Consider the following 16,115-nt stretch of genomic DNA (forward strand, 5'->3'; position numbering starts at 1 on the left):
AACAGTAAACGAACAAAAGACAAGGCCACGCAATTATAATGGTAAGCGATATAAAAGGAACAAGAATCTGAAGAATAAAGTTGATGTTAATATCCCTTTGGGAAGGGTTGATTGTTTTAGTATTTTTAAAGAGTTGAGTGATCAGAAGTGGCAAAAGCAGTGGGAGAGTGAGTCGGTAGGGAGGCACTATTTTATGTGTCAGCCTTCGATTAAAAATAAGAGACTCCTCATCCTGTCGTAAGGATCAAGTCAAATTGATTAGATTGAGACTGGGGCATTGTGGGTTGGCAGCATATTTAAAAGTGATTGGAAAACATCCAGATGGAGTGTGTCAGTGTGGTCAGTTGGAAAGTGTTCTGTGCTGTCCTATGTATTCTAGTGATAGGCGGAAATTGTTTAACGATTTGTCAGACTGTGGATTGACTGTGTTTTCTTTTAGGTCAATTTTTTCTGAGAGCAGTTTAGTTTAGTGGACAAAGCTGTGATTAAGTTCCTCCATTCCACCAACCTCTTATTTGAGAGTCTAACATATGATAAAGTATTTATATATTTAACTATTACCTGTGGGGGGCAGCATTATGCTACGCCAGCGTACAGCTGCCGGAATCTATTAGAAGAAGAAGAAGAAGACGGCGGCGGCGGCATGGCTGTTGCGTCATCAATATGCGTCTATCAAAATAGTGACCAGAAGCGGGAATTTGACCGTTTGTAAACGATCTCCGAGGATAAAGTGAGTGCAAACACTTTACCACATTAATGATTTGGAGACTTGTGTTAGAAGAAACTATTTACCGCTACTACGTGCGTGGCGTACTCACGTTAAAACGCCGTGTCACTCCCGTGCCTGACCTGATGGTTGTGTTTTATATGATATCTGTGTTTTATCAGTCGGGTAGAGTGTCGTGTCACCATGACTCAGAGAAAGAAAGGGTCCAGCTCTCAGAACCCAGTAAGTTTAAAATTTACAGCCGACACACGCACACACCCCTTTATTGGCATGAAAGTACAAAAGACAAAGCGACAAGTGATGCAGACAGTTGCCCAGTTGCCCGGATCACCTTTTTTCAAGTATCGCTATACGGAGCCATAATGCAACTGAATATCCTTTATTGCGTATTGTTGTATTGGACATTGGATGTTATCGCGCTGAAAAAGTCTGGATGGTGTAGCCCTTCTACTTAAAGTGTGAAGCCACATTATGTGTGGTGCAAATATTTGCCGGAAATGGATCAGTTTGCCCGGTTCTGGATCACGACACTCGGCCTCACTTTGGGTTCATTCCTGGCATCTGTCTGGAGCCCTTCTAATGCAGAATGATACACACTGTGCCCGAGAATGTGTTTTGAACACAAAATGATAGAAATTATACTAAATGAGAATTTACTTAGTTTCGAAAATCATTGCTATACGTTTTTACAAGCAAAAAATGAAGTGTGGAGGTGAGATTTCTCCCGAATTAAAAAGTAAAAGCCCCCACATTCATGCCCATTCGTGATGTTGAGATGACCCCCCAAAGTCCACATGACTCACAAGAACTGGCTTCAGTGATCCACAACCGACAAATTTTTGTGTCAGAGATAAATGCGTGCAGCAATTAAACAGCAAGACATAACACACTGACATTTTCTACCCAAGTAAGTAAGTATTTTCCCACTCTAGAACCAAAAACACAGAATAGCTAACTCACCTTTGCTACGTATCGTTACTTTCAAACTTGCAGGAATGAGTGAGTCAGAAAAAACATGCACACCGCAGACACCAAATGTTTTGATTCCTCTGCTGATCACAAGGATGGCTGGATCCGGTCGAGCTTGTGGTCGTTTATAGACAAAACATCGGTCTTTCCATTGGTACCAAGTATTAACTTATTCGCGCTGATTACGAGAAACGGCAGTGCAAATACTACAGCAGTGATCCGGAACTGGCAATGATCCGGAACTGGGCAAGTAACTGTATTGATATTACAGATGCAACGAAAATGGTATATTTCATAAAATACAGCCTATAAAGCAGTGTCTGTGTCACTCAGTATGTATTCAAGGGATTATTCAGAATTATCATGTTTTGTTCCTAATTTGTTGACTTTTTACCTTTTTTTTTTTTTTTTTTTTTACAATTACAGAACATTGGCAAATTAATTCAACGGCTTTGTCCCAATTCAGGGTCTGTACCCTTTTCATGTCTGTGTCTCAACAAACCTTTCAGGCTTCAGTCATTCAGACACCCTGGATCAAATCGTTATGAAATTAGATCATCTGGTCCACGAGCATTATTCTGTTGCATCATTATGTTTCCCCAACCCCTAACGCCTGTCGCCAAGCAACCTTGACAGCTGCATTCTCCAAATTGGCATAGATTAGATTAGATTAGACAGAACTTTATTCATCCCTTGGGAAGACTCCCTTAGAGAAATTGAAGTTCCAGCAGTGTTGGATAACAGCACACATGGTATCAAAAGTAGAAGTAAGAGACGATTTACAAAAAGTAAATAAAAATATAAATACTACTGGCTTACTGGCTACTACTGTTCCTGTCATTCTCATCCTCTGTCTTCCCGTTACTCCTCCTCCCACTGAGTGAGGAGTTGTACAGTCTGATGGCCTGAGGGACAAACGAGTTTTTCAGTTTGTTGGTCCTGCACTTGGGAAGGAGCATTCTGTGGCTGAACAGGTGTCTGTGGTTGCTGATGACGGTGTGCAGAGGGTGACTGGCATCGTCCATAATGTCCAGCAGTTTGTCCAGTGTTCTCTTCTCTGCCTCCGTCACCGGAGACTCCAGCTTCATGTCAACCACAGAGCCAGCCCACCTGATCAGTTTGTCCAGCCTGGATGTGTCCTTCTTGAATGTGCTGCTCCCCCAGCACAACATGATGTAAAAGAGGATGCTGGCTACCATAGCCTGGTAGAACATCCACAGGAGTTTCCTGCAGATGTTAAATGACCGCAGCCTCCTCAGAACGTACAGCCTGCTCTGTCCCTTCCTGTACAGGTGGTTGGTGTGGGTTGTCCAGTCCAGTTTGCTGTCAAACCACAGCCCCCCAAGGTACTTGTAGGAATCCACAGCCTCCACCTCAACTCCCTTGATCAGAACTGGTTGCAGACTTGGTCTGGACTTCCCAAAGTCAATGACCAACTCCTTTGTCTTCGAGGTGTTGCGCTGTAGATAGTTTGTGTGTCACCAGGCAGCAAAGTCCTTCACTAGGCTCCTGTACTCCTCCTCTCTGTCATCCTTGATGCAGCCAACAAAGGCTGTGTCATCTGCAAACTTCTGGATATGAGACAGCTCAGAGTTGTAGCAGAAATTCGAGGTGTACAGGGTGGAGAGAAGAGGGGCCTGCATCATGGGTGTAACCCATAGTAATCATTTTTCAGTATTTATTTATGCTTTACTTACTATTTACAATTGTGCACACAAAGCTTTAAAGTGTCTGTGACGTATGGGGTTGTTTGGACTGTGAATGATCCAGCTCATGTATCCTTTGTTTGCGGGGGAAAGAAGGCCGTGACTGTCAATGGCTTCACAAACAGCCTTTGAAGTGGGACAGCCTAGTCGCGCTACCTACGACATAAACAGCTGCCGATTACAGCTTTCACAACATGCAGCCTCTGAACTGGGGCACAGCCAGTGCCTGACTAGACGGTTGCACCATGTTTCTGACAGAAATGATGACAAGTCCAACTACTACAACCCCTGGCAATAATTATGGAATCACTGGCCTCTGTGGATGTTCATTCAGTTGTTTAATTTTGTAGAAAAAAAGCAGATCACAGACATGACACAAAACTAAAGTCATTTCAAATGGCAACTTTCTGGCTTTAAGAAACACTATAAGAAATCAGGAAAAAAAATTGTGGCAGTCAGTAACAGTTACTTTTTTAGACCAAGCAGAGGGAAAAAATATGGACTCACTCAATTCTGAGGAATAAATTATGGAATCATCCTGTAAATTTTCATCCCCAAAACTAACACCTGCATCAAATCAGATCTGCTCGTTAGTCTGCATCTAAAAAGGAGTGATCACACCTTGGAGAGCTGTTGCACCAAGTGGACTGACATGAATCATGGCTCCAACACGAGAGATGTCAATTGAAACAAAGGAGAGGATTATCAAACTCTTAAAAGACGGTAAATCATCACACAATGTTGCAAAAATGGTTGTTCACAGTCAGCTGTGTCTAAACTCTGGACCAAATACAAACAACATTGGAAGGTTGTTAAAGGCAAACATACTGGTAGACCAAGGAAGACATCAAAGCGTCAAGACAGAAAACTTAAAGCAATATGTCTCAAAAATTGAAAATGCACAACAAAATAAATGAACGAATGGGAGGAAACTGGAGTCAACGTCTGTAACCCAACTGTAAGAAACCACCTAAAGGAAGTGGGATTTACATACAGAAAAGCTAAACAAAAGCCATCATTAACACCTAAACAGAAAAAAACAAGGTTACAATGGGCTAAGGAAAAGCAATTGTGGACTGTGGATGACTGGATGAAAGTCCTATTCAGTGATGAATCTCGAATCTGCATTGGGCAAGGTGATGATGCTGGAACTTTTGTTTGGTGCCGTTCCAATGAGATTTATAAAGATGACTGCCTGAAGAGAACATGTAAATTTCCACAGTCATTGATGATATGGGGCTGCATGTCAGGTAAAGGCACTGGGGAGATGGCTGTCATTACATCATCAATAAATGCACAAGTTTAACTTGATATTTTGGACACTTTTCTTATCCCATCAATTGAAAGGATGTTTGGGGATGATGAGATCATTTTGCAAGATGATAATGCATCTTGCCATAGAGCAAAAACTGTGAAAACATTCCTTGCAAAAACACACATAGGGTCAATGTCATGGCCTGCAAATAGTCCGGATCTTAATCCAATTGAAAATCTTTGGTGGAAGTTGAAGAAAATGGTCCATGACAAGGCTCCAACCTGCAAAGCTGATCTGGCAACAGCAATCAGAGAAAGTTGGAGCCAGATTGATGAAGAGTACTGTTTGTCACTCATTAAGTCCATGCCTCAGAGACTGCAAGCTGTTATAAAAGCCAGAGGTGGTGCAACAAAATACTAGTGATGTGTTGGAGCGTTCTTTTGTTTTTCATGATTCCATAATTTTTTCCTCAGAATTGAGTGATTCCATATTTTTTTCCCTCTGCTTGGTCTAAAAAAGTAACCGTTACTGCCACAATATTTTTTTTTCCTGATTTCTTATAGAGTTTCTTAAAGCCAGAAAGTTGCCATTTGAAATGACTTTAGTTTTGTGTCATGTCTGTGATCTGCTTTTTTTCTACAAAATAAAACAACTGAGTGAACATCCTCCGAGGCCGGTGATTCCATAATTTTTGCCAGGGGTTGTAGTACAGGGATGAGCAATTAACTGAAAATAATAGTTAAAACTTGTTCATATCAATTAATTCAAGTAATTGTGCCCCATGGATGTCTTATTTTTAGCTTTGTCTCTCACCCTCTGTGGCACTGAACTGTGCTACTGAGATATTAATTTTGGTTACATTTGTCCATCCATCCATCCATTTTCTTCCACTTATCCTACGTCGGGTCGCGGGGGCAGCAGCTCAAGTTACATTTATTGTTTTAAAATTCAAAATAAATGGAAAGATGAAGGCTTACTTTGACCTGTTCAATAAATAGCCATAAATATTTAAGATATACACTGCTTTTGAAAAAAAAACAACTTTTTTTTTTCTGGTTGGTGATGTATGAAGGCAGTGCACAAAAAAGCCACTAAAATATGATAATCGTTCATTAATCGCAATTGCAGTAAAAGTTTGAACCAGTCATTTTGATCTGGAATTCTATTGTCCAGCTCTACTAAAAGTGGTGTATATCTGTGTCCTCCGCCTATATTAAATGTTGTTTGTGCATAAAGGTATGAAAGCATATACTCATAATTAAATTTGATAGATAATGACTTAACACTTTCTCTCCACTGTATTGTCTTGATACCTGTAAATAAAGTGATGCTAAAGATGTCTGTTACAAGTAATTCTAGACCACTCTTGGTAATTTTTGATGTTTAAACACTGGAAAATATGCAAGATTGTAAAGTTTAACACCTATACCAAAAAAACCGATGTGTCCCAAATCCACACAAGACCGTGAACGCAGTGCAGCATCGCCGCATAAAAATGAGGCAGGTCACTCATTTTACAGGCTGCCAGCAGTTACTGTGCATCAAGCAGTGGAGTGTTACGAGCTTTCTAAGTGACACACAGAGAGACCTGGCTCAGCAGATCTCAAGGAAGCTTTAATATGGACAGAACCAAGCAGCCCGCCCAGAAATCCAAATCCAAAGCCACCCGGAAGAGCGCTCCGCTACCGGCAGTGTGAAGAAGCATCACCGTTACAGGCCCGGCACTGAGGCGCTCCACCGCTACGAGAAATCCACCGAGCTGCTGATCCACAAGCTGCCCTTCCAGCACCTAGTGAAAGAAATTGCTCAGGACTTCAAGACCGACCTCCGCTTTCAGAGCTCCGCTGTGATGCTCTGCAGGAGGCCGGCGAGGCTGACCTGGTCGGCAGATCAGCAGCTCGGTGGATTTGTGGTAGCGGCGGATCTCTCTCAGCGCCTCAGTGCCGGGCCTGTAACAGTGAGGCTTCTTGACACCGCCGGTAGCCGGAGCGCTCTTCCGGCTTTGGATTTACGGGCGGTCTGCTTGGTTCTGGTCATATTAAGTTTACGCTGTGAAACTGCCGGCCACTTTGTTACATCGTCATTAAATTCACTATCCAGTACAACATACAGATCCACTGAACCAACTATTACACATCGATCACAATAAACAGCTTTATCTCAAGGGTTTAAAGCCTCGTAATAAGCTTTCGTTCTTTTTTCTTTCACGCACCAGCTGTGTAGTAATCCACGATGGAGACAGTCCGATGGAGTCATTATCTATCAAAGGACCCACGTTTCCTGAATGCAACATCATGTGAGGACTGATTGCTCTGCTGTCACTCACAATTCCACGCCCCTCTCAATCATAGCCACGCCCTCCCACGCCAGAACGGGGCCAAAAGTTGGAAACTGAAAAAATAAGATCTGAAAGTGAAAAAAAGATCTGAAGGTGAAAAAAAGAAATATGAATGAAAATAAATTATTTGATCAAAATAATTAGAGCTGAATCAAAAATATATTTAAACTGAAAAATATATATCTTACACTTATTTTTATTTTAATAATACTTTTTAAATGATTATAAAATTCAAGAACAAACATTGAATTTTCAGTTTCAAAATTTATTTTTTTCAATCTTTTTTTATTTTCAGATTACAAAACTTTTGGCCTGGATTTAGCTCCATACAAAATCAGTGGGACGAATGAATAGATAGATAGGACAAGATAGTTTGGTGACAAGCCACCATGTCATTGCAGCTTCAACATTTAGTTGTTTTCCTTGTTGGACCATTGGGGTTTGTCATTTCTAGTATTAGATGTAATCATGAAGCTTTTCTCCAGCTCAGCTATTATCATATTGGTAACAAGCTGACTGATGTGCGTGTCCAGTATGCAATGTGATCAGTCTTGTATTGTGTTTATGAAGTTGCGTTGAACAAAAACGTGAGCATGAGAATGGTCTTGTCCTGTTTATTTTCAAATAGAGGTCTGCGGATGCTACACTTGCTGAGGAAGAGGATGGTGATTTTTCTTTCACTCAGCTGACTACCTCACAGGTTCAGAGAGGCCTTGAAAAGTTCACAACTGCACAGGTTGACCAGAAGGTAAGGAAAACCTGCTGTTAATTCAAATGTTTAAAAAATGATTTAATGCTGCGGTGCTGTCACAACAAGTGTTGAAATCATGTTCTCAGAGATGTTTTAATATGATGCTGGGTAGAAATTCCTCGCACAGTCATTGCCTGACAAAAGAAGAGTGTTAAAGGAGAAGTTTGGCATTTTTTTCACCTGGCCTCTATTTTTAGAAGTGTAATGTTCATCTTTGCACTTGGGACAAAATTAATTTAACAGGTACAGTATGCATTTAGAATACAAACACTGTCATGGACTGAATGACTATATAATGTTAAGGGGCAAGCTAAAAGAATATAGTAAACCACTTCTTGCTCCACTGAACAGGTGAAACTATTATTAGACGTTTCTGGGAGTATGGAGAGATTCCCTAAATGTAAAACAGCTTTCCTGATGAGGAGCTCAAACATCGTTTTACTTTTTTTTTTTTTTTTAAGAAAAAGTCATTTCATTAAAACTTACTAGGGGTCGGTGCCGATATTTATCATTTTTCCATTTACCAGTATCGGCCATTTTTATAGCCAAATTGCCAGTAAGATTGTTTCCTTTAGTCCCACTTGCTAGTTGCCAGTTCTATCTTCATTTGAAGGCTGGTACATCTGTTTAATTTGATGATTTAGTGGTGCATTACTACCACCTTTTGCTCCAAAGTGTAGATTTGTGCGTTCCTCATTCAGATCAGTATACAGGACCAGCTTGTCACGCATATAAACTGTGCCATCTTGGCATTGTAGATGATGATGCAGTAATTTTTTTCCCCACGAGTAGCTTTGAAAGAAGAGCCAAACAATTATAGAAAGTGCAACTTAACGTCCAGAAAATATGGTAAGTAATTATTACCTTAAAAACACCACCACAAAATGGAATCTGTATTTCACTATATAAACTTTGAGATGAGTCTCTGGTACATATGTGTGGTGGTTCGTCCGCATCGCAGATCAGCTGTGGTCTGTTAAGCCAGTACTTTCTCTGTTACATTCTCTGTTAATTGTAAACATGTTTGTTACGCAGACAGCCGAGGTGGTGCAGTATTTCTTAGTGAAGGACCAAAAGAAGATTCCTATACGCCGAGCAGGTTAGACTTGCATAAAATTGATAATTAACTGAGTAGCAGGCTTCATTTTCATTCTGGGCTCTGTAGATGGTCCTCCAGGTTCCAGATAATGCCTTTTTGGGGGCTGGCAGAATAGGCACTGCAACCACTGTAGAAACCTTTGCAGAGCTTCACATGGGGGAACACCTGTTTCTTGTTTTTGCTCTCTGTGGTTTTGCAGATGTTCACAGGACATGGTATTTTATCTAAAAGGGAACTCTGAATATTGTCCATAGAAGTCATAATGCATGCCTTGGTATAAATTCCGGCCTAGGGATTTCCTTGAGTGTTATCCAGCATGCAGGGGCCTCAGTGTTGTGGACACCAGAAACCGAGAAAAGGCCAAGGGGATGCTTGCTCATCACGTGCCTGTGGCACATAGATGGTTACTTTTGGGAGGTGGGAACAGACCATGTTGTTGCATGTCAAGATCAGAGTGGTTCTATAGTGTGGTGGAAGCTGTGACACGCGACCCTCGCATGTATTTCATGCAATCTATTTTTGTGTTTTTCAGACCTTGTGAAAAATGTAGTGAAAGAGTACAGACACATTTACCCTGAGATCATGGCGAGAGCAGCACGTACGTTTGATCAGGTTTGTTCAGTGTGGTCAGAGGCAACACTAACGGATAAACATAACCATGTTTAACAACTAAATCAAAAACATTTACACACAGATGGATCTCATTTGTAATCTTTTGCTTTCAAACAGGTATTTGGCCTCCTACTGCTAGAAATTGATCCCAAAAGTCACATATACATACTGATCAATAAGCTGGAGCCGGCTGATGGAGCCCCACCGATCGAGTGAGTGTAGCTGTTTAGAAACGGGTCACACAATGAATCAGTTCTGGTGACTTGTCAGAACTTAGTTGTATTTGAGTGCACACATTTACTTATTATGAAATAATTTTGGTTTTTGTGTCTGTAGTAGCCCTGCCAATCCAAAGACGGGTCTGCTGTTTGTGGTTCTAAGTGTTATTTTTATGAAAGGAGGTGTAGTAAAAGAGAGTGAGTACAACACTTCGCCTCATTTCAGTGTACTGTTTGAAACATGCACTAAGTAAAAAAAATTGTCTTGTGACATAGGTCTTATCTGGAATACACTGAAAAAACTGCGTGTAGACCCTGGGTAAGACGTGTGCACACACACATCCAGATATTGCGTTATTATGATGCTAAGTTTTTTTTTGTTTTTTTTTTGTGCTGTTTTCCAGAGAGAAACATGAAGAGTTCGGTGATGTAAAGAAGGTCATCACAGATGAGTTTGTGCGCCAGAGGTGAGTATTAACAACTCTGTGCTTTCTGGATGTTGCTCAGAGGAATCTGTTGCTTAAGTAGCTCCCAGCAGGCGCTGATGGCTCAGTCAGTTAATCCAGTGTCTTTGAGATCCAAAGGTCACAGGTTCGATCCCTGTAGAGATCAGTAATGGTGTGTTCAGAGCCAGTTTCTGTCAGACCGTAGACTCTGGTTTATACCACACCAAAGAGCAACAAGACAGTGAAAAAAACTCTAGACCACTTTGAGCAGAGTGGTTGGATTGACACTGACTCTGTACATTATTATGCAGATTATTTTATTCCTTTTAAGAATTAAACACAGGTTATTTATTCAGTTAACAACATTATAGTTTACATTTATAAAATGCTTCAAATGCAGGTTACAGTAGTATGACAAAAAGAAACTTTCATCATAGTAACTTCACTCCCATACTTACAGTCACCGAGCACTTGATGAGGTACACCTTGTTAGTACTGGGTTGGCTCCCCTTTTGCCTTCAGACCTGTGCAGCAGATAACTGAAACAATCTTTCAAATGGTGATACAAGCACCACATTTGACACAAATATCCCTTATAAGAGAAGCTTGAATCTTCGACTGGACTGGATTGCTTGACGCGAGGACGTTTCGCTTCAAATCGCAGAAGCTTCCTCAGCTAAAATTCTTGCTCTGGTGGTCTGACTTCTGTCTTGACTCTTGTAGAGAAGAATAACAGAAGCCACAAAAGCTGAAGTATTAAACCTAACCAGACCCCTCCTACCAAGAGGCAGACTACTATTGGCTAGTGACTAAACAATTGCTCTAATTAGCACCTATTGTGCTCTAGTTAGCACCCTCCTAATGACAGGGTAGCTGTCCCTCCTAACGATGGGACTGACGCCTCTCCTGACGGTTCTCCTGATGACGTGAATGACTCATTACCATGAACAAAAGACTGCTTACTGCTTAGACTGAGTACCCCATTGTAAACAGGGGCAAAGCGTGTCTTAGACCCCCTCCCTGGTTAAGGCTGGGTTTCAGCTGTTTCACATACAATGCCTCCTTCACTCCTCTCTCAAACCATTTTCAAGAAATGGCGCCAGTCCCATCGTTAGGAGGGACAGGTACCCTATCATTAGGAGGGTGCTTACTAGAGCACAATGCTAATTAGAGCAATTGTTTAGTCACTAGCCAATAGCAGTCTGCCTCTCAGTAGGAGGGGTCTGGTTAGGTTTATTACTCCAGCTTTTGTGGCTTCTGTTATTCTTCTCTACAAGAGTCAAGACAGAAGTCAGACTACCAGAGCAAGAATTTTAGCTGAGGAAGCTTCTGCGATTTGAAGCGAAACGTCCTCACGTCAAGCAATCCAGTCCAGTCGAAGATTCAAGCTTCTCTACTATGGAAACCACCTGGACAACTGAGAGCCTTCACAGAAACAAATACCCCTTAGACATTACTCTTGAGAAAACTGACTAGCCACTTGAATTTTTAATAGGTGGCCAGATAGATTAGATGAGATTCAACTTTGTCATTGAATCTAATCAGTATTATCTTCAATCTTTTTCTTTCTTTCTGTGAGTGTACAAGAAGAACATGTTATCAGTAAGACATCAACTGTTCCGAATTGAAAAAACTGCAGGTAAGCTGGTTTTGTGTGCAGGTATCTGGAGTTTGTGCGAATTCCTCACACTGAACCAGTCGAGCACGAGTTCCGCTGGGGTCAACGTGCTGACCTGGAAGTGTCCAAAGCTAAAATCCTCGAATTCATGGGTCAGGTAAGTGAATCTGTGGATCTCTAATTTTGTGTTTGGGTAAAATCAATGTGTTGAAGAACACAGTAATGGCAAAAGAAAGCTTTCTGAAAATGAGAGGCTTTTTGACAAATTGTATCACAAGGATTCATGCCTATCAACTTTCAAACAAAATGTTCTGTTGTGGGATCTGCTGAACCAAAGCAAGAACGGCATCGGATCAAAACTCGGTTCACTGAAGCATTTGGAAAATGTTAATTTTCAAACTGCATTATATTTGAAGTCATATTTTGTTATGTTTGTGAACGAATGGCATCATTGTAACATTATTTTAACTACGTAGCCTGCATGGTTTTTATTTTATAAAAACACAGCCTCCATGTGAAGCCTGCAAATGTTGCATTTGTGTTCACGCTGGAGTATCAGGATTTATAGGTCTCTGAAAATTAATGTAATTCTGTGAAACTGAAATATGTAATTTAACACATGGATTTTGCTCATACTGCATCTTCTAAATAAATCAAAAGTTTAAAAAATGCAACATAGACAAACCAAAGGCACATTTTCAGCTGAAATCAACTTAGAAAGCAATAATAGAGGATTTTTCTATGTATGTACTTTTTATATTCAGTGCTACATGTATGCATGTCCGACATATAGCGGGTAAAATAAGTATTGAACACCTGGGTACTAGCTGCGGTGGGCAGCACCGCTCAGTTCTGCAAATTTCTGCCCAGCTCTCGCATTCAAATTGGTTGTCCTGCCCACCTTTATCACAAAAAGGGTTTCTATAAAAAGGTAGATGATGAACAGCTGATGATTTGGCTGTGAGCTTTCCAGTTCACCTAACCTGCATGAATTTGGAAGTGGAAGGAACCCAGAGCACCCGGAGGGAACCCACAAAAACACGGGAGAACATGCAAACTCCACACAAAGGACAAAGCAGGAAACGATCCCAGGACCTTCTTGCTGTGAGGCAACCGTGCTAAGCACTAAGCCACCATGCCGCCCTTAAATACATGCAGGTTAGGTGACTCTTAAGTTGACTGTAGGTGTGAGTGTGAATGTGTTTTCTCTGCCTGTGACCCTGCGAAGGCTTGGCAGCCTGTCCAGGGTGTACCCGTCACTTGCCCAGTGACTGCTGGGATAGGCTCCAACCCCCTCCTAAATGGAATATACAGGTATAGAAAATGAATGGAAATGTACTGTCAAGTCCTCAAGTAATTGGACAGTGATAACTTTTTGCAATTTTCCTTCTGTACATTGACACAATGGAGTTGAAATAAAACAATCAAAATGTTCTTGCCATGTTGACTTTCAGTTTTAATTTGAGGGGTTTAACAAAAACATCACATTAATGTTTAGGAATTGGAGCCATTTTTATAAGCATGACTCTCCATTTTCAGAGACCATAAGTTATTAACAAACCTAAGTATTATTGCTCATACAAATCATCACTTTTACAGCCAGTTTTCTGTAGATAAGTCTGGGGACAAATACATGAACATTTCCATGTCACTGTATGTGTCTTAGACTTACATCAATCGTTAAGAACAGTATGGTACTGTATCCTAAATCAGAGGAGACAGTTCTCAAATCCTGACTGTACAAGAAGGAGATGGGTGAGGGAAGCCACCAAGACAGTCTGAAGGAGTTATACAGTAGTATTCAGAATAATAGTAGTGCTATGTGACTAAAAAGATTAATCCAGGTTTTGAGTATATTTCTTATTGTTACATGGGAAACAAGGTACCAGTAGATTCAGTAGATTCTCACAAATCCAACAAGACCAAGCATTCATGATATGCAGTCTTAAGGCTATGAAATTGGGCTATTAGTAAAAAACAAAAAAAAAAAAGTAGAAAAGGGGGTGTTCACAATAATAGTAGTGTGGCATTCAGTCAGTGAGTTTCAGTTTTGTGGAACAAACAGGTGTGAATCAGGTGTCCCCTATTTAAGGATGAAGCCAGCACCTGTTGAACATGCTTTTCTCTTTGAAAGCCTGAGGAAAATGTGACGTTCAAGACATTGTTCAGAAGAACAGCGTAGTTTGATTAAAAGTTGATTGGAGAGGGGAAAACTTATACGCAGGTGCAAAAAATTATAGGCTGTTCATCTACAATGATCTCCAATGCTTTAAAATGGACAAAAAAACAGAGACGCGTGGAAGAAAACAGAAAACAACCATCAAAATGGATAGAGGAATAACTAGAATGGCAAAGGCTCACCCTTTGATCAGCTCCAGGATGATCAAAGACAGTCTGGAGTTACCTGTAAGTGCTGTGACAGTTAGAAGAGGCCTGTGTGAAGCTAATTTATTTGCAAGAATCCCCCACAAAGTCCCTCTGTTAAATAAAAGACATGCTGAAGAGGTTACAATTTACCAAAGAACACATCAACTGGCCTAAAGAGAAATGGAGGAATATTTTGTGGACTGATGAGTAAAATTGTTCTTTTTGGGTCCAAGGGCTGCAGACAGTTTGTGAGACGACCCCAAACTCTGAATTCAAGCCACAGTTCACAGTGAAGACAGTGAAGCATGGTGGTGCAAGCATCATGATATGGACATGTTTCTCCTACTATGGTGTTGGGCCTATATATCACATACCAGGTATCATGGATCAGTTTGTATATGTCAAATACTTGAAGAGGTCATGTTGCCTTATGGTGAAGAGGACATGCCCTTGAAATGGTTGTTTCAACAAGACAATGACCCCAAGCAGACTAGTAAACGAGCAAAATCTTGGTTCCAAACCAACAAAATTAATGCCTCGCAGATGTGAAGAAATCATGAAAAACTGTGGTTATATAACTAAATACTAGTTTAGTGATTCACAGGATTGCTAAAAAAGCAGTTTGAACATAATAGTTTTGAGTTTGTAGCGTCAACAGCAGATGCTACTATTATTGTGAACACCCCCTTTTCTACTTTTTTTGCTAATAGCCCAATTTCATAGCCTTAAGAATGTGCATATCATGAATGCTTGGTCTTGTTGGATTTGTGAGAATCTACTGAATCTACTGGTACCTTGTTTCCCATGTAACAATAAGAAATATACTCAAAACCTGGATTAATCTTTTTAGTCACATAGCACTACTAGGCATCTATTGCTATGATTGGAGAAACTGCATAGTGTACTTTTTGTCTGTTGTGTCACCAGTTAACCAGTTTCATGGAAGAGTGGAACAAAAAAGGATTTTAATACAAGAAAGCATATTAAATCTAGGGAGAGGTGGGACAATTCAACATCAAGTCACTCTCATGTCATAATGACCACCATTTATTTGCAAGCTGACTTGGAACTTGCAGATTGATGAAGTCCCATCTCTGAATCTAGGTTCCTGTGGTTCTGGCAAACTAACTGGAATTTCATGTTTGCTTCTTAAGGAATCCTTCTCTGTTCCACTCCACTGTGACACTGCTGAAAAACCGTATTGGTGCTCCACATCCTAGAGTCACATGGTTGATTTAAATGACGCTTCATGTCTTCATAAACAAATCATGCCTCACACATTTTGTATGCGTGTGTGCCTCTTAGCTTCAGTATAACTGTGTACATGTGTGTTTTTAAACCCACAGCTTCATGAACAGGACCCTCAGAGCTGGACTCAGCAGTACAGAGAAGCCCACTCCACCCCCAACTCCCCACAGGCTAGCACCAGCAGCCAGAGATAATGCTGTTCGTGTCATTACTGATTCTGCTGTTCGCATTTTCTTTTTGAATGTTGTGGTGGTGAAGACTTTAGGATCACATCCACTCATCGTTATGAACTTTGCTCATATCTTTGTTCTTTGTCTGGAAGAGCTCGATACCACACCCAAACATTTCAGGTGAACAGTTTAGTTTTATTGCATGAACTTTAAGTTGACAGTTACATTTTTCAAGTTTAGAAAATAAAATCTTTAAGATTATACATTGACTGTATAGAGTGCCAGTTTTGTTCCCGTTTTTTCTCTCTCCAGACAGTCCTACATACTACTTTGACACAAATAGCTAAATACTACAGCTCATATGTCATAGGCATACTGGCAGAGTACTCTGTACAAATCAGTATGAAACAGCTGTACAAAGTGAGCTGACTGCACGAGGAAGCACAAAGTTGCATCAGACTGGACATCTAATTGTCACTCACACTAAACATGCAACTTCAATTCTAGTTTTCTAATTGCCAGATGTATGTCATGTTGTCAGTGAGGAAGTACATACATGCCGTAACATTTTAAAAACTACTGCTAGGGCTG

General features: G+C 40.6%; 1 protein-coding gene across 2 annotated transcripts; it reads left to right on the forward strand.

The window, feature by feature from the left end:
- The first annotated feature begins 624 nt into the window (after positions 1 to 624).
- On the forward strand, positions 625 to 15,791 carry ndnl2 (necdin-like 2). 2 transcript variants are annotated; one of them, XM_034172041.1, is made up of 11 exons: positions 625 to 730; positions 889 to 949; positions 7,624 to 7,743; positions 8,782 to 8,845; positions 9,378 to 9,457; positions 9,575 to 9,669; positions 9,794 to 9,873; positions 9,952 to 9,994; positions 10,080 to 10,142; positions 11,782 to 11,896; positions 15,453 to 15,791. In XM_034172041.1, exons 2-11 carry the CDS (start codon positions 911 to 913, stop codon positions 15,546 to 15,548), a joined length of 795 nt encoding a protein of 264 aa, XP_034027932.1. In that variant the 5' UTR covers positions 625 to 730; positions 889 to 910; the 3' UTR covers positions 15,549 to 15,791. The 2 variants fall into 2 exon arrangements, with proteins under 2 accessions (XP_034027932.1, XP_034027933.1); XM_034172042.1 differs by having other exon boundaries at positions 9,797 to 9,873.
- Positions 15,792 to 16,115: the final 324 nt, after the last annotated feature.

This window comes from Thalassophryne amazonica, chromosome 6 (assembly GCF_902500255.1).
Source record: "Thalassophryne amazonica chromosome 6, fThaAma1.1, whole genome shotgun sequence".
NCBI lineage: Eukaryota > Metazoa > Chordata > Actinopteri > Batrachoidiformes > Batrachoididae > Thalassophryne > Thalassophryne amazonica.